The sequence below is a fragment of the Anopheles coustani genome, chromosome 3, assembly GCF_943734705.1.
Source record: "Anopheles coustani chromosome 3, idAnoCousDA_361_x.2, whole genome shotgun sequence".
Lineage (NCBI taxonomy): Eukaryota > Metazoa > Arthropoda > Insecta > Diptera > Culicidae > Anopheles > Anopheles coustani.
In genome coordinates, this window is record NC_071288.1 from 71,572,586 (window position 1) to 71,593,978 (window position 21,393).

Below are 21,393 nucleotides of genomic sequence, written 5' to 3' on the forward strand. Positions count from 1 at the left end.
CGATTACTTGTGATGTGATTCCAGGTTCCTAATTCTAAGACGTTTTTGTGTAGTGTTCTGTACGATTCCGAGTTAGTTGATTCGTTAGTATGATTTTGTTTTCGTTTCAAGGTTGGCAATTGATTAGTGTTTCATCATTCTAACACACCTGCAAAAAATTGACCTTGGTTAGTAGTGGCATCCTTTATTTACCTGTGCATTGTTGCATTCATAACGATTTCTACGGAGCTCCATGCTATCTGAAAGAAAAAGACAACAAAAAAGGCACAAAGCTAAACGAACAAATGATGGATAACCCATCAAATAACAACAAACCAAACTCAAAGAGTGAATCATGAACTAGATATTGGAAATATACTTAGCGCACCCGGTGATCCATTCGGCATTAGCTAATGTTCCAGCTTGTTGCGTTTGTTCTCTCCACTATACTCGGCACATTCCAGCACCTTAAGCCGGCAATCGCCCAAGTGTACGCCATGCAGTTGCTGGATGGCACGATTGGCCGCCACATCACTGGCAAACTCTGCGTAACCGTGCCTTTTACCTGGCACAATGTACACCTTCATTAAATCCCCAAACCGACAGAAAGCATCGGTGAGCAGCTTCACCGAGATGGCTTCGGGCATGCAAATGAAAAAGGCCTTCTTTACACAAGGCACTTGCTCTGTAACGAGCGGTTTTGGTGGTCCGAATTGGGACAGTGCGTCTTTGGTGATTATTTCATCCTTGAACTCCTCCTCAAACCGCACAATAACCCTTTCGCCAATCGGATACTCTAAGCCATGGATTTTATCCACAGCCCGCTGGGCATCGTCACGATTGGAGTATACCACCGTCGCGGTAATGTTTATATCATCTACAACGAAGCCAAAATGGAATACTGATTAACCAACGCGTGACCGACGAGTTTCTTTTACTTACTTGCAGTGACTATATTGCAGTACTTCATGCCTGGACAGATATCGAATAACCGCCATATCCGATCCTGATTCAACTGAACGCTACAGATGGCCACCAGTTTCGTATCACCTCGCGTAGAGGAAGGACGTTCTGGAGAATGACTTCGCTTTCGGTTCACCGGTTCGCTCGCATGACACTTCGGTTCCTTTTCCTGCTGCAGTTTGTTGCGTGGGACGCAAAACTTTGCCTTGTAGCATGGATTGCAGTTTTCAATGGCCAGGGCTGTCTCGAGGAAGGTGGTAAATTTAACGTACGCTGCACACTGCTTGTCGTTCTTTTTGTCCGGCACTAGACGGACCTGTGTCACCGTACCGAACGAACCGAACTCTTCTTTGAGCTGTTCCTCCGTTCGACTGCTCGGCACGATTGCAAACAACCGGAGGAAGTGGTTTTCGTTAACGTCCGATGCGTTATCGCTAGACTTTTCTCGGTTGTAACTGTAAAGATGAAAAGTGTTCCTCATGCTTCATGTAGTGTCTACGTGAATTAAAATGTTACCTTGCCGAAATCATAACCTTAATGGGTCGTGTGTCTCCCTCGATAATTGTGGCATTCTTCAACAGTCCCCTAGCGGCCGACGACGTTTTGGTGAACTTTACGTAGGCAACGCCTTTTCCCTGACCCGTTTTGCGATCCGTAATCACGACACACTCTTCGATCGTTCCATCCGATTCAAAGTGTTTTATCAGCTGATCTTTCGTTATGTGTTTGCCGCAAATGATAAACAGTCGAGACATCGGTGGCTCTTCCGAAATTTCTTTCGTTCTTCCACTGCCGTAATCGGACATCGTTTCGTTTCCCGGTCCGATGACTGGAAAAAATCAATAAGCCTCTTTGTTGCTATTTGGTTTAGAAAACCAACTCTACACTGCAATGAACGCAACCATGATAAATGAGTGACACCACATAACACAAAACAATATTTGAGATATGGAAAAGAATGTAAGTCTAATTTAAAATGGGTTTTATCCTGTTTTTCCAGCTATCACAAACTAAAATAATCAATTCGTTTGTAAACATGAAGGTAAACAACTTCAAGATAAATATAATCAAGATGTATGACATGGTGTTTTCTATTTATCTTGATAGTATGATACCGTGACATTTGGACCCGGACCTATAAACTCAATGCATGCAAGTGGTTCAAATTGATTTGGCTGTTAAAACCGACAACATGAAAGCAAATTGTAAAAGATAATAAAGCAAAATTATGATACAGTAAATGGAAAGGTTAATGTAAAGTAGGATGGAAAGGTTAGTGTATGGCTTTTTCTTTTTGTACATGTGGTTCTTAAAATTCAATGATTGCTCATATTTATAAGTTGAAGGCTTACATTTTTAAAAATACTATTTTGAGTCTGGTGTATCAGGTTTGGGAAAATTCCTAAATTATCCATCTCAAAAAAAATGATTAGCAACGCTTTGTTCACCAAGTGACGATAATGTTTACAACCCCTTTTAGCAATAAATTAAGCAGCATGCTTAATCCAATGCGGCAAACATTGAATGGAATAAAACTTTTCGATATAATAACACTGCGTACATTTATTCTTATTTCACGTTTCTATCTTTATTAAAGTTAAAGGCAAATAAAGGCTTGTCCAATTTCGTTAAAACCATCGATGACATTTCTCTAAAACCGCTATAGAACAGATACCCTTAATCTCATTCGGCGCCATCTCTAACGACGATTTTCTCACCAATCGGGTATTCGAATTTGTGCAGTTTGTCCCGGGCATACTTTGCCGACTGCGAGTTGTTGTACGTAACCGTGGCCGTTCCCATGGAGCCACCATCGTGCGATATGGAGCAGTTAACCAGCCCCGGTATGATGTCGAATAGGCGCCAGATCTGATTCTGCGTCAGCGTCGAGCTGCACAGCACGGTCAGCTTTGTGGGCGGAAGCAACGCGGAAGACCGTCGGCGAGTGAACGGCCGGAAGAACGCCTTCGCTTCCTGCGGTTGCGACTCCAGACTTACCTTGCGGGGTTTAATCTTGGCGAACTTGGCCTTGTGCTCGGGCTTGGCCGTTTCGTACGCGAGCGCCGCATCGAGGAACGATTCGAACGTCAGGTAGGCCACATTGTTACCCGGCGACTTCTTGTCCGGCACCAGCTGCACACTGTTGACGGCGGAAATTTTGCTGAACTCCGCCTTGACCGCGTCGGCGTCCAGATCGGCGGGACACTTCACCTTCAGGCGCAAGCAATCCAGCGGTTTCGATTCGATTGTGCTGTTCGGATGAGGTGTGACAACATGATGGTCAGCAGAAAGGCGAATAGCGGGTTGATGGAGTTGCTTACCTGGTGGCGATTTCCACCCGGATGGGTTTCGGTTCCGGCTCGATGTGCTTGCCGTCGGCTTCCTTGAGCGCTCGGGCCGCATGGGACGTTTTCTGGAACTTCACAAATCCGATGCCCTTCGACTGTCCGGTGCTCTGATCCTGCACAATGTGGCACTGCTCCACGCTGCCATACGGCGAAAAGCACTCCTCCAAAGCGGCCGCAGTCACCTGGCGGCCACAAAGTACGAAAAGCCTCGAGAATGGCGGAGAGTTTAAGTCGGGAACCGTAGGCTGCTCGTTCGCCATCTTGATCGTTTTAGTCGACGCTTCAGGAGAGTGCTGCGGTTCGAGATCGAGCGTGTGACGTTAGTGCGGTGTGTCGCTGAACTGAGCTGAAACCGAGCCACGAAACTGCTATCGTTCGCTAGTACCAGACACCATGGTGGTCCATAATGGATGCACACTGAAAAGGCCCGATTGTATTCCGGTGAGGCAGGTCTACCGGGTGACAAGTAGAAATTCTCAGAAAACTGTTCAATACACAAAGAAAGGAGGGGGGCCAAAGCATTACCTTTTCCAAAACAGAACCACATTGTGTGGCGCGCCTCTAGTTCACCGTTCGGGGCCGTCTGAACAGAACCGATGGCCGCCCAATGAAGGCAGCACGAGTGTGTCGTTTAAATAATTTATCAATTCATTACTTCGGAATCATCTCGAACGGAAGGGTTAGGATCGGTTTTGAATAAGGTGTAATAAAACAGCAGCGATCTGATGGCAATGTCCACCGAACTCAACACGCAACGTAGACTACGAATCACGAAAGGCTTAACATTCTATATATCACTGCCGTTTGTTCACACAATCGTCAAAAAGAAAGAACGAACAATTCTGTAAGAGTTCAATCCGGACGCTGATCCGATTTACTAAATTGATTTTTTTCTCACCACCATCACCAAATCCTCTGTTGCAAGGGGATTTCTGTATGCTCAGCAAGTCATACCAGAGTCATACCCAAAATCCTTCGCCCAAAATCGAGTTCAAATGGATGCAGGGAACCTACGAAGGGAACGTACAAAATTAATCGGCGATTAGTAGTGCCACCATAGTGGTGCACGATGCGCCACTCGAGGGGAATTCGGATGGATGTTTTTCCGGACGCCCTGTAAGGACTCCCAGGAAAATAGAGCAAATGTAAAGCGCGATGCATTTCGCAATTTCACGCTCGAGATTTTCATCACACTTAAAAAAAAGGAAAAGACCAGCGCATGGGAGATTTTTCAATTTACAAAGTCAAGTATTCGTACCCGGTTGGTACGTCAGGGCAACTGGGTGGTTGTTTTCCTATCGGAATTGCAAGTAAGTCTGATGGTTTTTTTCCGATTTTTTGGGAGGATCCGATTAAGGATGACTTTTTGGATCCATCTTTCCGGTCGGAGCGCTCGTTGTGAATGGTGAAATGGAAATGAGGAAACAAAGTCGGATTGAAACTATGTGCGCTTTTCGAATGGGTACTTTTATTTGAGAAAAAAGTAAAAATACCGAAAACTTGACAAAACACAATAGACCCAAAACAGGAGCAGTGGATGTGCTTAGTTGAACCGGTTTATGTTTAGTCCATTAGTTCGTGTAGCATAAAGTCGCAGATTAATTAGAAAAGGTGTACATAAACCATGAAATGAGCGGTAACTAATATTAACCCAATATAAAGGTTCTTTTTCATTTCTTTTTTCTGATCAACTGGAAAAAAATAAACAAAATAACTAAAAACAGTGTTTTTTTAGGAAAAGTAAGGTAATCAATATTGAATCATTTATATTTGTGATGAGAAATGTACTTCGAATTTACATGTTAAACATGGAATTACGAAATGATGGATTTAAAAATCGATAGGTTTTTAGTAAAGTTGTCAAAGATAGTGATTGAAATATAAAAAATTGTATAGTATTTTAGAAGTTTAGTAAATTTACAAGCTTTGAAGAAATTTATAAAAATAGCAGCGATAAAATATAACATAGCATAAACAAAATGTACTTTATGCGCAATCAAAACAAAATCTTTAGGTACTTCTAATGCGTTACTACCATGTATTTTTTCAACTCACAATCTAGTTGCACCGTATAATTGTTACATACCAAAGGGACTGTAAACATTACTACCAATCGATCCTCCTTGGTTGAAGAGGAAATACCGAAATGTAATCCTCTTTTCGAGTTACAAACCCAAACCCGCTCCTACCTTCATTGTACTCTTCCTTCTATAATCTTTCAGGCCTTGTAAACAGCGTCTCTAACAACAGCTTGTTTTGGGAGGGATTATTGTCCCCCGATCGTTCACCGCGTTAGGTGGGGTGTTCTTCCTTCGTTTAGGACGAGGAAGGAAACGATAACAATCACAACTAGACTCGGTGGCTCGTCCGGCTTTTGCTCGGACAAAAACATGTTCGAGGTGATTTATTTTTCCCAAACTCAGCTCTTCGGAATCGATCCTTCCCCGAGCGGGTTGGTGGTCAATTGAACAAATCGAATTATTACAGATGTTATCTCGTTATTGTTATCAGCTTATTGGTCATTTGTTGCTTCCTCGAAGGCGAAGAGAAAACACTCGAAAGTAGAGATTTTTCGTGATCAATGAAAACACTGATATACATACTTTCTTTGACATGTTCTACGAAGTGCGGTATAAAGTGGAAAGGCTCATTTTTGTTTGTTTCGCTAACTCCCTCGCAAGCTAACAATTGTTCCCGAAAAAGGAACAAATCGCAAACATAACAAAAATCATTTACCACGATCAAAGACCGGAACCGACTGCTCCCACCGAAGGAAGGAGAGACATAATTAGGAAACAAGCACCTTCCGAAGGGCCACATTTGCATAATTCGAACATAATCGCTTTTTCTGCAGCCCTCGGTTTGATGGTTGTTCAGTAAAAAAAGACAAGGGAATTGCAGGGAATTGCCAAACCAGAGGCAAGCCAAAAAGTAATGATAATTGAACCAAACTAAATCAGAACACAACGGAATTATTAGACAGCAACGAGCAGACGATTCGCAGCAATATGCGCTAGGAAATCACTTCGTTTTCATACTTCTCTGGGGTAGTAAAAGTGGGAGAAAAACGAGTCGAAAATTCCCATGGGACCGTGATAAAGCGCAAAGGGGGAGTTAAGTGTTGTTTGTCTTGTTTTTGTCGATTTGCTGGTATTAAGGGAGGGTTGATGTTTGTTAGGAAGACGAGAGTGGACAGTTGGTTGCAAGAAAAGATAGAGATGCATCGAAATGTGATGGAGAAAAGTCGTTGAAGGTCAGCAAATGATAATAACAAATTTGGAAAAGAAATCGCGGATCAATTGAAATAAACATTTGTATAATAGTTTTAATTGATACGTTTTTTTGTGATATATTATTGTTCTTTTGTAACAAAGTTTATACACTTTTAAAGGATCAAAAAATATTACGATATTATTAGGTATATTGACAATTCATCTAGCACCAAACTGACATCGAAAACAAACACAAGGAGACCAATATATTCAGTCCACGTTCGACACGTTGTTTCCGAGCCAGTTAAGTGGATAATTTGTTACATTGAGCTGAAGGTTTGATCGTTCGGGAAATAAGGACAATCTGGCACGTGTGTTGCCATTTATTTGCTTGTTACTTCTTCAGGATCCTCCGAAAATGAGCTCCCAAGGGTGCCGTTTTGGGGTGTGACGAGACCAGGTTCCCAGCTGGTCGAGACCCTTTCAACGGATGGGTGACATTTTACTATATCTCAAAAGACCAATCGCCAATAAAAAGAATCCTTATGCACTCCGTGTTATTTGGACTGGAATGAACACGTTTCTTAGTGAGATGTCACCGGAATAAATTGGAGGAAAAACAAACTGTTTGAAAAAGTTTTCACTCTACGTTTTCCTAGGTTCACCCTTTGCATAAAGCAGCAGCTTAAAAAAGATAACGATGTCCAAAGGAAAGGAAAGTTAAAACTCATTGACCACTGAATCCTCACCACTGTTGGTGTCGTTTAAATAAATTTCAATTACCATAATTGACATCCCAACGATGGTTTGTGAGAGGATTTTAAAATTATTTTTCAATGATTTCAATTGACCACCGCGACAGGGACACGATGCTCGCGTATCAATTTCATAAAGCTGATTAATCCCCATCATTTCAATAACGGCTGGTTGGCGGGAAAGGGACCGGGTTGTTTTTCCACTCAATGGACCCGCCCTGGGCAAGCATCGACGCTCCTCGCTTTTACGGTATTACGCCTCCCAGGGATACTTTTGATGGTTGGTCTTGCCTTGGCGGAATCGGGCCGGAAACGGATGGCAGAATCCTCGTAGGTGTGGAGTGTGATATTTACTTATGAATTATGTTACACAACGGGACGCAAGTGTGGGTGAAATTGAGCCGTACTGACATTACAACGATTGAAAAGGGCAACGGCTGACCTTTTTATAAACCCTCGTGGACGAACGTGAAAATGTCACATCATCGCTTAATTTCCGTGCAATCGGATTAAAAGGGCGATCATTTTGAATTGGGCAACCTATTTTGATATTGAAAGCAGCTTTCAAACGCGTTTGATCGGAACATAATATGTTTCATACCACCTCTTCTTATTTTATCATTTTATGTTTCCTTTTAACTTGGTGACAAAACAGTAAATAGAAGTAAACATGCTTCAATAACAACAACTTTGCACACATCGGAAAGTGTGCTTCTATCGAAAACAAACCTTTATTTATATTCGATACGTTCCTTCGCGATCGACAAGTGTTGTTCGATAACATTGCCAACGCACCGGAAGACCAACGTAACAGACTCATGTTTTTCTGTTTACAAGTGCTTCGAACCAGTTAAAACTGGTATTTCAAACCAGTTCAAACTCAATAAACTTAATAAACCACATCTTGGAGTACATTTGTGATGATCAGAAATGGTGTATATTGAATTGACGTCAATTGCATTTGTATTGTGTTAGGATAGTTATTATGAAAACTGAACTTGAAATCTTCTACAAGTCTTTTTTCAGAACAAAAATAAAGTTAATTGGAAAATATAGCAAAAAAATGTGTGTGCTATTTAAAACAAAACCAATAAGCTGAAAATGATCATTTAAACTATTTCACAAACTTGTTTTGCATTTCATATGCAAAGAATGAAACGTGGGAAAACTTTACCGATTAGCATAACAAGCCCTAACGAACTACTTATCGATTCAGGGCTCGTCAACGGGAAACTTGTTCAGGCGGAACAACTGTCTTTTCTTGACTTTTAAGTATCTGTTTCCTTTCCGATTTAGTTCCATTTGTCTGCGTTGTTTTTTGCAAAGCTTATGAAAAAAAAAACTAGAATAAATCACCCAGAAGTGGTATCGTTCTAATTCAATATTAAAACAAAATAAAACACTCACACGCAAAAAAAAAGAAAAATCTAAGGGATATCTCACGGGACTCGTTTGTCAGGGGCGCAATTGCTGGTTGTTCGGTGGTGCAGGAAAACGGCGCTTTTCTAGCCGGAACCCTACGAGCGGACTGGAACAATATTGGAGGCAGCAGATTTCCCGCGTCGACTTGTTGCAGTTCGTCGACCGTTCTGATTGGTTGGCTGGCGGTATATAAAGGAAAATCCTCCCCCGACTCGGTAGGGGAAGTGGAAAAACGGGATGGCGCCAACCTGGACAGCGGCGACTGTTAAACGTACTACAAGGTAACAGTTTTCCGGGTTGGAAAAATTTCCTCCTTTCGTTCTAGGGAAAATTGTGTTGAATGAAACATTCTGTCTTGCACACAAGGTGTCTTTGGATTGTAAAAGTCTCACAAGTTCGAGAGAGGTGCTTTGGTAAGACAACTTAGTAGGAACTTCAAAACAAGCTTTCCACATTTGGTTGTGGAACTCGCTAGAAGTACAATAAAGACGATTGATCTGATGCATCGGTAAGTAGCCCACGAGGCGTCCCCGTAGATACAAACAATCGATTGCTATCACGTTCCCATATGGCGATGAAACGGTTGGGAAATGTGTTGCGATAAGAGTATTCTCCCGAACAGCTGCTGGGAACTGTGCGTTTCCCTTTTCGCGAAAACTTACTCATTCCACGGGTTTTATAATGTTTATTTTTCCCTCCGATGCCAATCATTCACGCAAGACACGAAGGTGCGGCTCATCGAGGTTCTTATCTAATTTTTATCGGAGACTGCTGGGGGTTTTTTTTCTATCTGTTTACCAAACGTTCCCATAATTGTGAACGGGTGTGTGAACGCGTTGATTCGGTGATTGTAATTTGCGCGGACCTCAGCCCGGCTCAGTGCTCGATCGGAGTTCTCGAGCGACGCTGTCTTAAAGATGCTCCTCGCAAAGGTTACTTTGGGGGTTCTCTGGCTCGGGCTGGCTTGGTGGACCACCTGCGACGCCCTGCAGCGAAATCCGCTCGATACGCGAAGAATTTCCAACGCAAGGAACCCAGGTGGGTGTCGATTTTCAAGGAAGAAAGTGGCCCTCAAGATGGGTAACCCTTCTCAAAAAGGGCCTCGACTCAAGTCAAGTTAATTAAAAAAGTCAATCTTGCGTGTATCTGCTTTTTTCTGTGTTGTGAACAGTTTACCCGAAACGCTGCTACGACTACCGAACCAGCATCAACCTGCCGCGTAACAACACGACCAAGTTCAGGCAGTTCTGCATGCGAGCAACATGCTTCAAGAACTACACGATGCTGATAGAAAGGTAGTAAAGTTGGAGAAAACGTAGTAAAATACGAACCCCCCGCTTTTTCTCCAGTTGCTTAAGCCGCTTGGCGAAGCCAAATCTAATTAAACGGCCACTTTACGGCTGGGGGTTTTTGCCCTGTCCTCTTCCCGCTCGTTTCCAGCTGCCAGCGGACGACCTGTATGGTGCCGAACGTGAAGTACAGCAGGAACTACCCGCACTGCTGTCCGGAAGTGATATGCAAGAAGGGCAACCGGATGCGCTATCTGCTCTCGAACGAAACCGTTACCAGCTTTCCGACGCGACGACCGCCGAAAAAGGTCAAGCGAAGGAGGAAGCACAAAAAGGGACGATCGAAAAAGGCGGAGGGTGGCTGTGAGGAGAACGAATGTTGGCCCAATGTCACCAACGCAACGGAAGTTCCGTAGCCGCGTGGCGCGTCGTCGTCGGGGGCAACTTGTTTGGCGAATTTTCAGTTCAAGCCTTTTTCTCGTCTAATGTAATAAATGTTTAGTGTTCTGCATAACGTGCGAGCGACACTCTCCCAAAAGAATAACACAGTGCGGTGCATTTGTTTAGAAGTGATATGAGAAGTTGTTTATCAGTTATGTAGTAAGAATGCATTTTTAGATCTTTGCATTTTCATTTGTATTGTCTTTTGTGAATCAAAAACACATAATATAAAACCCCAATAAAGTTATGAAGAAAAACTTCAAAAACATGTCAACTCGACTTTTTAATGAATAGTTTAATGTTTATACCATGTAGATCATAGGAATGACATATATGAATTTTAATATGTTATGAACTTGTAGTGAAAGGAAAACTCTTGTTATTTGATAAATTTGCTAAAGTTAAGCTCAACTTTGATTTAAATTTTTAAAATGATTTTTCAAGAGCTCTTTCGTACTTTAAACTTTCGTACTAGTAGTGTGTTCATGTAATAGTTAACTATTCCATCAATTTGAAAGCAATCCTTTACATAGTCTTGAGAATTTACGGTACAATAGAACCTGTTTGGGTGTTAAAAATAGGATAATAAACAGATTAATTAATTTAATTAAAACGAAAAACAGATTTGTAAATTAATTTCGCTAAAACTTGTTGTAGATGCGTGTAAAAGTATCACGTCGAGGAATAGTAAATGATTTTGTTACAGTTGAAAACTATCCAAAGACAAATAAAAAAGCAAACAAGAATGGTCGTTTGAAATCTATCTCTTGGTAAAACAATTCGTCTCTTGTCAGTTAATAAGACCGATCAATTTAATGCTGATATCAAAAACAAAAGTTTATAAAATGAGCCAAATGTTTTTGCACAAAAGGCAATCATCGATATATTTATGGGTTCAGTGTAAAGCTGATTAAGAAATGTATTTTAAGCGTGCACTAACATTCATGCACCGCACTGTGAAATCCACAGAGAAGGTTAACGCTGAGGAATGTAGACTGTTTCATTTACATCAGACTGCATTTGTGATGAGCTGCTATCAGTACTACTCAGTTTTATCGATAGCGATTTGTTTCAAAGCGCTACCAGACAAGAGATAACAAGATAACATAAACAGATATGGTAACATGCGTTCATTCGTTTGTATTTTCTTGTTCCAGCTGGTTGTAGTCTACAAGTTTTCTTATTCTTGTTGTCGTTTTTTGAGTATTTTATTTGATTATAGAAGATAATGTGAAATTTATTCTAAATATGATGTAAGCATGAAATCAAGGACTTCTTTTAACATGCTATCGAAAAGAGGGTGTAAAATGTAAATTGGCAAAAGTGGAACACCCCCTGAGCAAATGAAAACAATAATCTCCCATTTATCGATCGGATCTGCATATCCCATGGCACACGGTGGGCTTTGCTGCAACGAACACAAAGGGAAACTGCGCCCAACTGTTTGCGGGGATGCACACCGAGCTGGCGTACTCACACTTCGTTGGCTATAATTTGTTCAAAGTTCCACCTCGGTCACGTGATGATGAAAAGACGGCCCGAACAAAGAGTACTCGAACACAAAGCCTTCCCTTTGATGTGGCACCATCGCCGTTGAAAGCGATCCTTCCGGGAAAACTCCACCCCAAAGGCTGGGGTTGACTTTTGCCAGCCGCACCCCGCATCAGCGGAAAACTTTCTCGAACGAGGGAAGTAAAAAAAGGGAAAAAGCAGTAATTGCCTAGATTTTCATCCCCCCCCCCCAACCCCCGCTACCCTCCAGGGTTTGCGTCGCTCTCGAAGCCGCGTCGCGCCAAAATGGGAAAAGTCTGCGTCGTTTGGGTGTGGCGGGTTGATGACGCTCGGGCGAGCGATTTTCCCGCACGACACGCCAGCGTTACGATAACGCAGCCGCCCGAATCTGTAACGCGGGGTTGCCATGGTAACGCCGTTCGTCTTCGGCTCCCGATTGTTGTTTATTTGTGCGTCGTTGTTAGGGTTTTCCCTGCTTTATCCTTTATTCTCAGAACGGACAGGATGCTGGGGCGTCGGAATTCCTTGCAATTTCCACCTGTTGCATGCCGAGTGTTGTTCCTCGATGGATGCTGTTGGGCTGCTGTTGAGTGTGTGTATTTGTGGGCATGTGTGTGCATGTGTGCGTGGATATTATTCTATTCTGCACTCAAGTGGGAGCAGGTTCCGTTTCCGAGACTTCTCTTGGGGCTCCCTCGCCTTACCAATTCCCCCCTCGCTTGCGCTTTGTGGAAAACGGTTTCCCGATGAATGGTGCTCGCTTGCGGAAAACCGAACCGCTTTGTCTCGTTGTGCCAAACGGTCGCTAGTCGCGTCACGTGACATGAATTTTCCATGAAGCCGCACCCTCGTCGCTCTCGGTCGATGGGACCACGTGCGTTACGTAACGGTTTTGTCCGGCGATAACCACTCGGTCGAAGCCCGATACCACGTCCTCTGAAAGGACAATCCAAGTGGCTCACCCACCCTGCGTCTCTTTTATCCACCCGCCCGCAGCCTCCTTTGGAGTGGCCTTAAGTTGGGTGGATTTTCGGGGTGGAAAGAGCGATGGAATTGAGCCGTAAAAGCGAAAACGAAGGCAAAAACAATTTGATTGCCGGAAAGCCCCTCTCTACCTTCCCCTCAACCTTCCACCCATCTCTTTGCAGTTGGGATGGTTGTTAGCACGCCTCCAATGAGAGCGAAAAGGGAAAATAAAAGAACCTTCATATCGATGGACCGATCGATTTCGGAGGAAGTTTTTATCGCTCCTCTTTTTTCCATCGGTATCCCGAAACCCATCTCGATGCCATCCATATGTTTCCACTCGGGGTTGGGGTGCGAAAAAGTTAGGCTATCGATATCGGCACCGCAACATGCTGCAATTTTCCCACGCCGAAGTGGAAACGGATCGGTGCTTAGTGTCCAGAACAAAGAGGAAAAAAATAACAGGGTCTTTCACTTTTCCGAAACATACCGCATGTGGTAGGTGAGTGGAAAACCCATCCCCCCGCCCTTGAACCCGGTGTGAACGTGACGGACACAAGGTGCTGCAATTAGCGCCAGTTTGGGCGGGTGGAAAAAATACGGCCCTTCTACGTGCCATTTGGTGCTTTATTTTTCCACCGTTTTCCCGCACGGAACACCTACCAGATGGTTGGACATTGTCGTATTTCAAGGTTTTTCCTTTTTTTTAGTTTTTCCTTTTATCCATCATATGCACCCTCGGGCACTGGAATTAAGACCGTAGATTAAACGCTAGATTTTGTTCGACAATTTGTCCAACACACGTCAACACGTGATTGTTTTTCCACTGGCACACTGTAATACCTGTTTTTTTTCTATACTGTTTGCTCGAGTTGGTCCTCTTCAGTGAATCAGACGCAATTTCCACTCCGGGGCGGACAGTAATTGGTGGTTGGCACGCGAGCCGTCACTCCGCTTCGCCAAGTGGATTGTCAGGACAGATTGCAGTTGGTTTTGTTCTCCGTTTTTTTTGCTATTATTATTTCCAACGGGGGAGAAAGCAACAAAAAACGCGCAACGAAACGATGGAGAAAAACCAACGGAAATCCGCCGTAACGACCGTAGGGTTTTGTGGTTCGGAAAAACACTCCCACAAAGCACCACAAAAAACAAACCACAGAAAAAGAAAAAATCACATCGATGTCATAATCGAAATCGAGCGATTATGTCTTCCTTATGCGTGGTCGTTTGCGTGTTTTTCCGCCCTCCATGTCACGGTCCATTATACCTGGAGCGGTGTGTTATTTTTTTTGTTGGTATTGTGTGGTTTTTCTTTCGGTTTGTTTTATTTGTTTCTTTTGTCTCGTTAATCAACCTTTCGCGAGGAAATCGAATTCTCTGCTGCCGAAAGGTTCGTTCAAAAAGATGAATTGTTTTTACGTCGCCCGCCCGCCCCGACCATCCATCATCCTTCTCCGTCCCCCAAGTCCGCTGCTTTCCTTGACCTCCACTGGCCCCATCCCACCGACCCTTGTCCACGATGGAACAGGGTTGCGGGATCGGGGAAAAGCACACGCGCACACAACACTGGGAAAAACTCACGGATTGCGGACGAACGCGCGAATTCGCGTGGATCTCGTCAATGTTGTGTACGCCGTGGAGCTGGTGGTGGTGGTGGTGGAAAGCGTACGCGGATGGGTCGCGGTTTCGGAATCCGGAAAGACGGGACACGACGGGCTGTCGACGGAGTAATGCGATATAGTTTTCTTCGAAGGCGATGTTTCGTTAAAGAGCGGCGCCGTTCCCGACGCTGGTTGATGTTCCGTCGACGTAATGCTGCGCTAGCGATGCGTTACTTGCCGTTTGGTCGTAAAGCAAGCTCCCCGATGGGTTTGGGAAACCGAAACGCGACGACCGGGGCGGGAAAGTGTGCGAGAAAGAAGGAAATTCAAAATATACTGTAATAACAAAAGAAAAAAGGAAAAGGAAAAGGAAAAACAGCAATGCTAGATTATCGAGAGCACACTAAAAACCCGAACACAGACAACCGTGGGCTTGGAAGGAAACGGTACAGCATTCCAGCATCGCAATTTACACCACGAGGAAGGGCGGGAAAACGGGCGGGAAAGCTGGGCGGTGGGAAGTCAGGGGATATGCAGGGAGGAGTTTTCCACTTCAGCATGAAATAGGCCACGTGGGCTTACAAAATCGTTAGCATGCTAGCCGTTTCGCTGCAGAAACCGCAACCCAAACCGCGCTAGGCGTAACACGGAACAATAAAAACAAGGAATTTGCGTGTTATTTAAAAAAAAAAAGGACAAAAGAGGATGGAAGCAAAATATGCATGAGCATGGAAAGTGCCCCTCGGCGGGCGATGGCACGACGATGGGGTTGGAAATGGAAAGCGATGGAAAATTGTGACGACAGATAATGCAGATACGTTGCCAAGTGGCGACCGTCCCCCAAACAACGGCCACTCGGTTTAAGGGGTTCATTATGGCGAGTACGTGTCGGCCTGGTCACATGACTGCATCGGGGAGACCAAGGGGAAGGGAAGGACGGAAGAGAGAGCGAGCGAGCGATCAAGCTCAAATGTTATCACCCGGCATTCGGACGCCAACATATAGTTTTCCCGCTGGTGGCGCTAACAATGATGTTTATTTACGATTGTCGCCAGACAACGGACATCGGAGTATACACAGCCCCACACCGAACGGTGCGCTTGTATGCGTTGGCCGTACTCGCTCGTGTGGGTGCGCCCCTGTCCGTATGCAGTCGGGTGCCCGGCGGGGATTTCCTGCGGTCGTCGTCGTCGTTGTCCTGGCGATAGAAGCGCGCTCCCTAGAGAGACACACATGCGCACAGATTTTGTTTTGTGTGCTCTGAAAGTTGGCATGTATTTGTGTTTTTTTTTGTCCGTTACTCCCAACCCACCGAGCTGCCGCACAGACCACGTCAACAATGTGGCGCTAAAAAGCATTTTCCGGCAGATACAAAGAACCACAGCCCGACCGAACGTTGATTCAGGCGAAACGCTACAAATGTTTCCCGGCGAAGAGGGAAAAGTTTTCCTCGGGAAAACTTACCAGGCGGGAAAGCTGTTTTGATTGTTGCAAAGGGTATAGCTTTTCTCTAGGAGCAGTGAAATATTTCAGTGGAAAGGATTATAAAATGTAAAATATTTCATAGACTCGATATTGCTTAGTTGAATATTAAATCAGTTAAATTCTTCGGTTTTTAAGGACTTAGAAAAACAAAACTTGTAAAACAAAAAGGATAATATAGGGATAAAGAAAGAAATAAAGATAAAGACAGGGAGAAAAAGAGAAGGTAGAAAACAGAAAATTCGACTATTTTATGTTTGTGTTGTAAAACAAAAAGGATAATTTAGGAATAAAGAAAGAGACAGAGAGAAAGAGACAGGGTAGAAAAAAGAGATTTGGACTATATTATGGTTTTTTGTAAGAATTTATCATTACATATTGTTTACAATTTTCTCGAAATATGTTTTGTCTTCTACAAACAATAATTTGTTTTATCTTATCTGTTAATAGTTTCAATATTACCCACAATAAATTTTAAACAAGATTTAAATCCTGGAAAATACCTCTTATAGAGGGAATGTTCTTTTTTATTGTATAAAAATCAGCACGAAAACCTTTTTCCTTTATTTGAGCTGCATTTTAAACAAAATGGATATTGTGAAATCAGTTTAAGGAAAATATAAATCAAACGCTGATCACTGCTCATTTCCTGTTTCTACAAAGGAATGTGATGTTCAATAGGCTAACATTTACATGGAACATATTCCGAAATCTATAGTTAAAAGATAAGTACAGCTAAAGTTACCTCGTATCAGATTTATATTGATCGAAAACTTTTATTTATGTCATGTAACTCATATTTTCTTTTAGTAATGTCATGTAATTCATATTTGTTTTAAAATCCAGACAGAGCCAAGTATACTACCGCTTTGATCAACATTGATATTACAATATTATAGCTTGAAAAAAAGGATAAAACTGTCAACAAGACATCAGTTTTACTCATTGTGTTGAAGTATTGAATAATATTCTTCACGGGTATAGATTTATGCGTATATGATTCTAGTTTTGATAGTTTTTGGAAAAACTTTTATAATTTCTTTCGCCTCAAATTGTTGTAGAACTTCACTTATTCCATACTCTACTTGTCTAATGTCATTTTGATATTATATTTTGGATTTTGAAATTCTAAACTTAACTCTACCTTGCTCAATACAAACCGTGTTTGCAATTATCTGTGCCAAGGATGCTGCATCAAGTTGCAACCTTGATATTTCAAACCATATCGTTGCCTAAATTATAGAGCAACCTTTAATCACCCTCAAGCCTAACCCAAGCCAACCACAAACCTTGGAGGGGCAAATGGTTCCATAACTGTCGCATTGGTGTCTCATTTCCCGAGAAAAGAAAAAAACAAACACACCATCCAAAAGATGTATCTTTTGAAGTTGGTTCTGGGGGAAGTCCTTGGAAACGGAAATATAAAAATTCTATAAAAATAAAATCTCCTGACCTCCGCCTCTTGTTGATCGATGTTGTTCACGGTAAAAAACAACCTCAAAACATCACGTGCTGTAAAATATGCGTTTCTCCGTCCGAATGCACCGGATGGAAAGGCAATTCCAAGCCGCGCATAGCGCATTTTGTGGTTGTGGAAAACTTTTCATAAATTTCCTCCCACACCCAGCACCAAGAATAATGTTTCTCTAGTGAAGAACGGGAGTGGGGAGTCGAAAGAAAGCTGGCACAACGCGTTGTTTATCGCCGTCGGGCGATCTACGGACGCACAACGCCGAGGCCGTAACGAACGCAAACCAACACATGGTTATGATTATTCCTACGGTCTCTATCTTCCACCTAGAGATTTTCCATTTTTCCTGGGCATGGACGGTTGGAATGGGTTTAAAAATATCTTTTCTCCAACCAAACAACCGACGCGCGAGTTGCAATGTGGTGTCCATTCGCTGGTCATCCATTCCCTACGCCATTACACGAACATCGTTGAGTATCTGCGAGAAGGAAAACATTTTAACCGAGAAGTGGTTTTCCGTTTCCCAGTTTTAAGCGTCTGCTACTTAAAGAAAGCAGGATGCTTCACAGACGATCATCCAATACCGGATTTCGAGTGGTTCGGATGGGATTTATCTCTCGTTAGCATTATCTGGCAACCACCACTCTGGGTGCTCTCAGAACCAATAAACAATCTTCCGGAAAACGCGTAACATAATCTCACCCCCTCGCCGATTGGTTCCGGCTTCCCAAAGTGTTTATTGTTACCGATACGGGCGAGCTCGCGTGACTCAATCGGCGCTTGTGTTAAGTTGTCCGTCACGAGTGGCTTCCGAAATTGACAGGTGTCAATTGTTTGACAGCTAGCGGAGCGTTTGATTGATGGGGGATTCCTTTCCCCCCGTAACGTCGTGGAGGTGCGCAGGGACTCGTTTAACTGCTTCACAAGCGTGACGATCTGTTTAGCAGCGAATTGGATTGAAGGGCAAGATCCCAACAGCAGTTGCAGCAGTCGGAATGCTAATAGAGACGATCTTTTCACACCTGTCAGTCTGTTAGCAGCCAGTCACCTGCCCTTTGGAGTCCCTGCGAACGATCTCCTTTGCTTTCCACCGAACAAGACTTGTAGCGAACGATCTTTGTTCATCGGTATTAGAACCGTTTCATCATGCTTCACACACACGCGATTCGATACCTCTCATTAGTGAGTCACTCGTGCGAGCAAAATGGCCGGAGATTAATCGTCGTGAAATGCAAAACCCGTTTCGTGCATTTCCGTACCGCCGCCGGCCGTGAGTGTGCATTTTGCACGAGTCGTTGAAATGTGTGATGACTCGTGAACAATTTCATTTCCCCTCTCACCCTCTCCCACCTCACCGGGGGGCCGGAAATAGGAGACAGATGCACCAACCCCATGATGATCATCTCGATCATGTATAAGGGACGGCTCGGTGACGGGGAAATCCGAATCAAACCGGAAAGATGATCCCCTACCGCCAGTCCACCCCCTTTCCCGTGGAATGTCAATTCGTCTCGGGCACGTTTCGACGCTTGTCAAACAAAGCACGTCAAGGAAAATTTACAACTAAACACATCAAATGGCGCTCGAAAAAAAAAACAAAGAGAAAGAAAGAAACAACAGCGTAGGGTTCCCAAGCGTCTCAGGGGATTTCTAGCTCACGGCCGTGAAGGTCGTGTTAAGCACTTGATTTAGTATCCGTCGTCATAAAATTACAATCACCGTGGGGGTGCTTGTAACGACATAAATTATAGAATGTAATGCCCATTGTGGCGCGCCGGATTTGATTTTTATTGGTCGGGCTTTTTTAGTGTCACAAATAATAGTTCTGCTTTTGATTTGTAGTTTATTTAGAGGATCTATACCGTTGTGGAAGAGCTGGTAATCATTTTAAAATTAAATTTGATCTTTTCTGGACTTGGGAAGGAAAAATGAAGCCAAGAAAATACCCTACTAGAACACAACAGTGATCAAAATGTCGGTTCCATATTTCAAAGCTACTACTATTGCCATTTAAAAGAATAAACAAAAACAAGAACCTAAGGCTGATAGAATAAAAAAACACATACGATAGATCCGTTTTTCAGCTGTCAGGTAAAATTATCTCGAATTTGTAAACGGACAAAACCCACAATTCCTACATAGCGCCAAGGCAAGCGAACGTCAAGTTCGCGCAATGCACCAAAACAATTTGCCTCTGCACGCTCTTCGGGATAGACATATCGCAAAAGTATTCCGTCCCGTGACACATGATTCATGTGCGATGAAAACCTTATCCAACGGGGGTAACGGGGAAGAAAGTGCCGTGCGGGAAAACAAACGTGCAGACGATCATAATAAGTCACCGCTGAGAGCGCTGGCTGCATGACGAATGGCCGTCCCGTGGCCAATTCATAATTTTCCGCCGCAGTCCGAACGATCTCGTGCGTGCACTTTTTGCACTGCACAAATTCACACACACACTCACACATGCAGAGGCAGATGAAGTCGACGGGTTTCGTGCAGCGGGTCGCTATTAATTATTGCGTCGTTTTGGACGGCATAGACCTCGTGCGCAATGGTGACATTGGTGATAAATCTCAGCAACTTTAATGCGCAGTGTTTTTTTTTCTTAATTCGAGCGGATGGTATTTTATGGTGAGGAAAATCGAACGGACTTGTCTCTAACGATTTGTTATGTTTTCTTGATTTTTTTTCGCTGGTGGTTCTGCAATATTGAATTTTCCACGAGATTATTCCAGAATATCGCTTTGAAACGATACTTATATTTCCCGCAAGAATAATATCTAAATTTATATCACCGAATTAATTCAAACGCAAAATTAAGATTTATCCGCTTTGTTTGATTCTGGGAACACTTTTTACTTATTCTTTCCACTTCCATCTAATCCGTGAAGGCAAATGGAGGCGGATGGTGTTTTGTAAAGAATTCTGGGTTTTCAACACAGAGCACTTAATCCCACATTTTACGAATTGGAGACATTTTTAAAAATTCACAAAAGTCACAATAAAACAATCTCCCTTGCGCCGCACCTTTTATCTGAAAGTAAGAAATGATATTGGTTTGTTCGTTGGGACGATTATCTCCTTTCCCGAGGAAATTGAATTCGCTTCTGAGGAAAGGTGTTGCAAAAATCGAAACGGTCGACGTGGCGCAACCGGGGCCGGCTCTCGGTGGCCGGGCGGTGAGGCTTCCTTGTGGAGGCCGGACCTTTACGTCACACCTACACAACCACCACCAGCACCAAACACCGGCCAAAAAGCCGAGACCGAGCCCGCGGCCAGCGTCGAAACGTTCCTCGTACTATTTACTCAAAATGCTAACTTTTTCTACATCGATTGTGTGACCGGGCGCCCGATCGGGGCCGCGCTTTTCCGCCGGCCAGACATTGCTGCACTAGCGACGATTAAGGCCCCCCCCCGCTTTCCCTCCCCTGCTCCCAACACTTTCCACATTTTTCGACCCACTCGGACACGAACATGTGATCGTTTTACCAAGAAGAAGCGGGGAGGAAGAAGGTTTTGGATGAAAATGTTGGGTGGGAAATTGGATCCGAACTTCCCAACCTCCCCTCCCCCGGCTGGTGGTCATTTCCCTCGTCGGTGGAGGCGCCCGGTCGTCGAGCCGGAACATTTCACTTTATGTGTTGTGTGAATATTCCGAGCAAGCGGGAAGGTATTTTTCTTCTCACTCACACACGAACACCGATCTTGTAGGAGGGTAAAATTTTATAATTTATTGCCCGCCATCAAATATATTATTTCGCCCACACGGTGCCAAAGCACGGGAGACCCCTTAGTCCCCGAAACCGTGTTGGACAAGCGGTGAGAGAATGGATTTCATGGCGTGTGCAAAGTGATCCCCACGATCTTCACGGGCGAGCGAAAAAGAGAGCAAGAAATAAACACAACACAGTGCCACGAACGCGATCGTGTTTGGTGTGGGAAAATGCTG

General features: G+C 43.6%; 2 protein-coding genes across 2 annotated transcripts; both read right to left on the reverse strand.

Annotated features, from left to right (window-relative positions):
• Positions 1-278: 278 nt before the first annotated feature.
• Positions 279-1,748, reverse strand: LOC131259323 (RNA-binding protein 45-like). The gene is made up of 3 exons (XM_058260786.1): positions 1,459-1,748; positions 922-1,397; positions 279-856 (listed from the first exon to the last, which is right to left on the reverse strand). The coding sequence occupies exons 1-3, from the start codon at positions 1,746-1,748 to the stop codon at positions 390-392; spliced, it is 1,233 nt and encodes a 410-aa protein (XP_058116769.1). The 3' UTR covers positions 279-389.
• An 877-nt stretch (positions 1,749-2,625) lies between these two features.
• Positions 2,626-3,550, reverse strand: LOC131259721 (RNA-binding protein 45-like). The gene is made up of 2 exons (XM_058261294.1): positions 3,264-3,550; positions 2,626-3,193 (listed from the first exon to the last, which is right to left on the reverse strand). Exons 1-2 carry the CDS (start codon positions 3,548-3,550, stop codon positions 2,626-2,628), a joined length of 855 nt encoding a protein of 284 aa, XP_058117277.1.
• Positions 3,551-21,393: the final 17,843 nt, after the last annotated feature.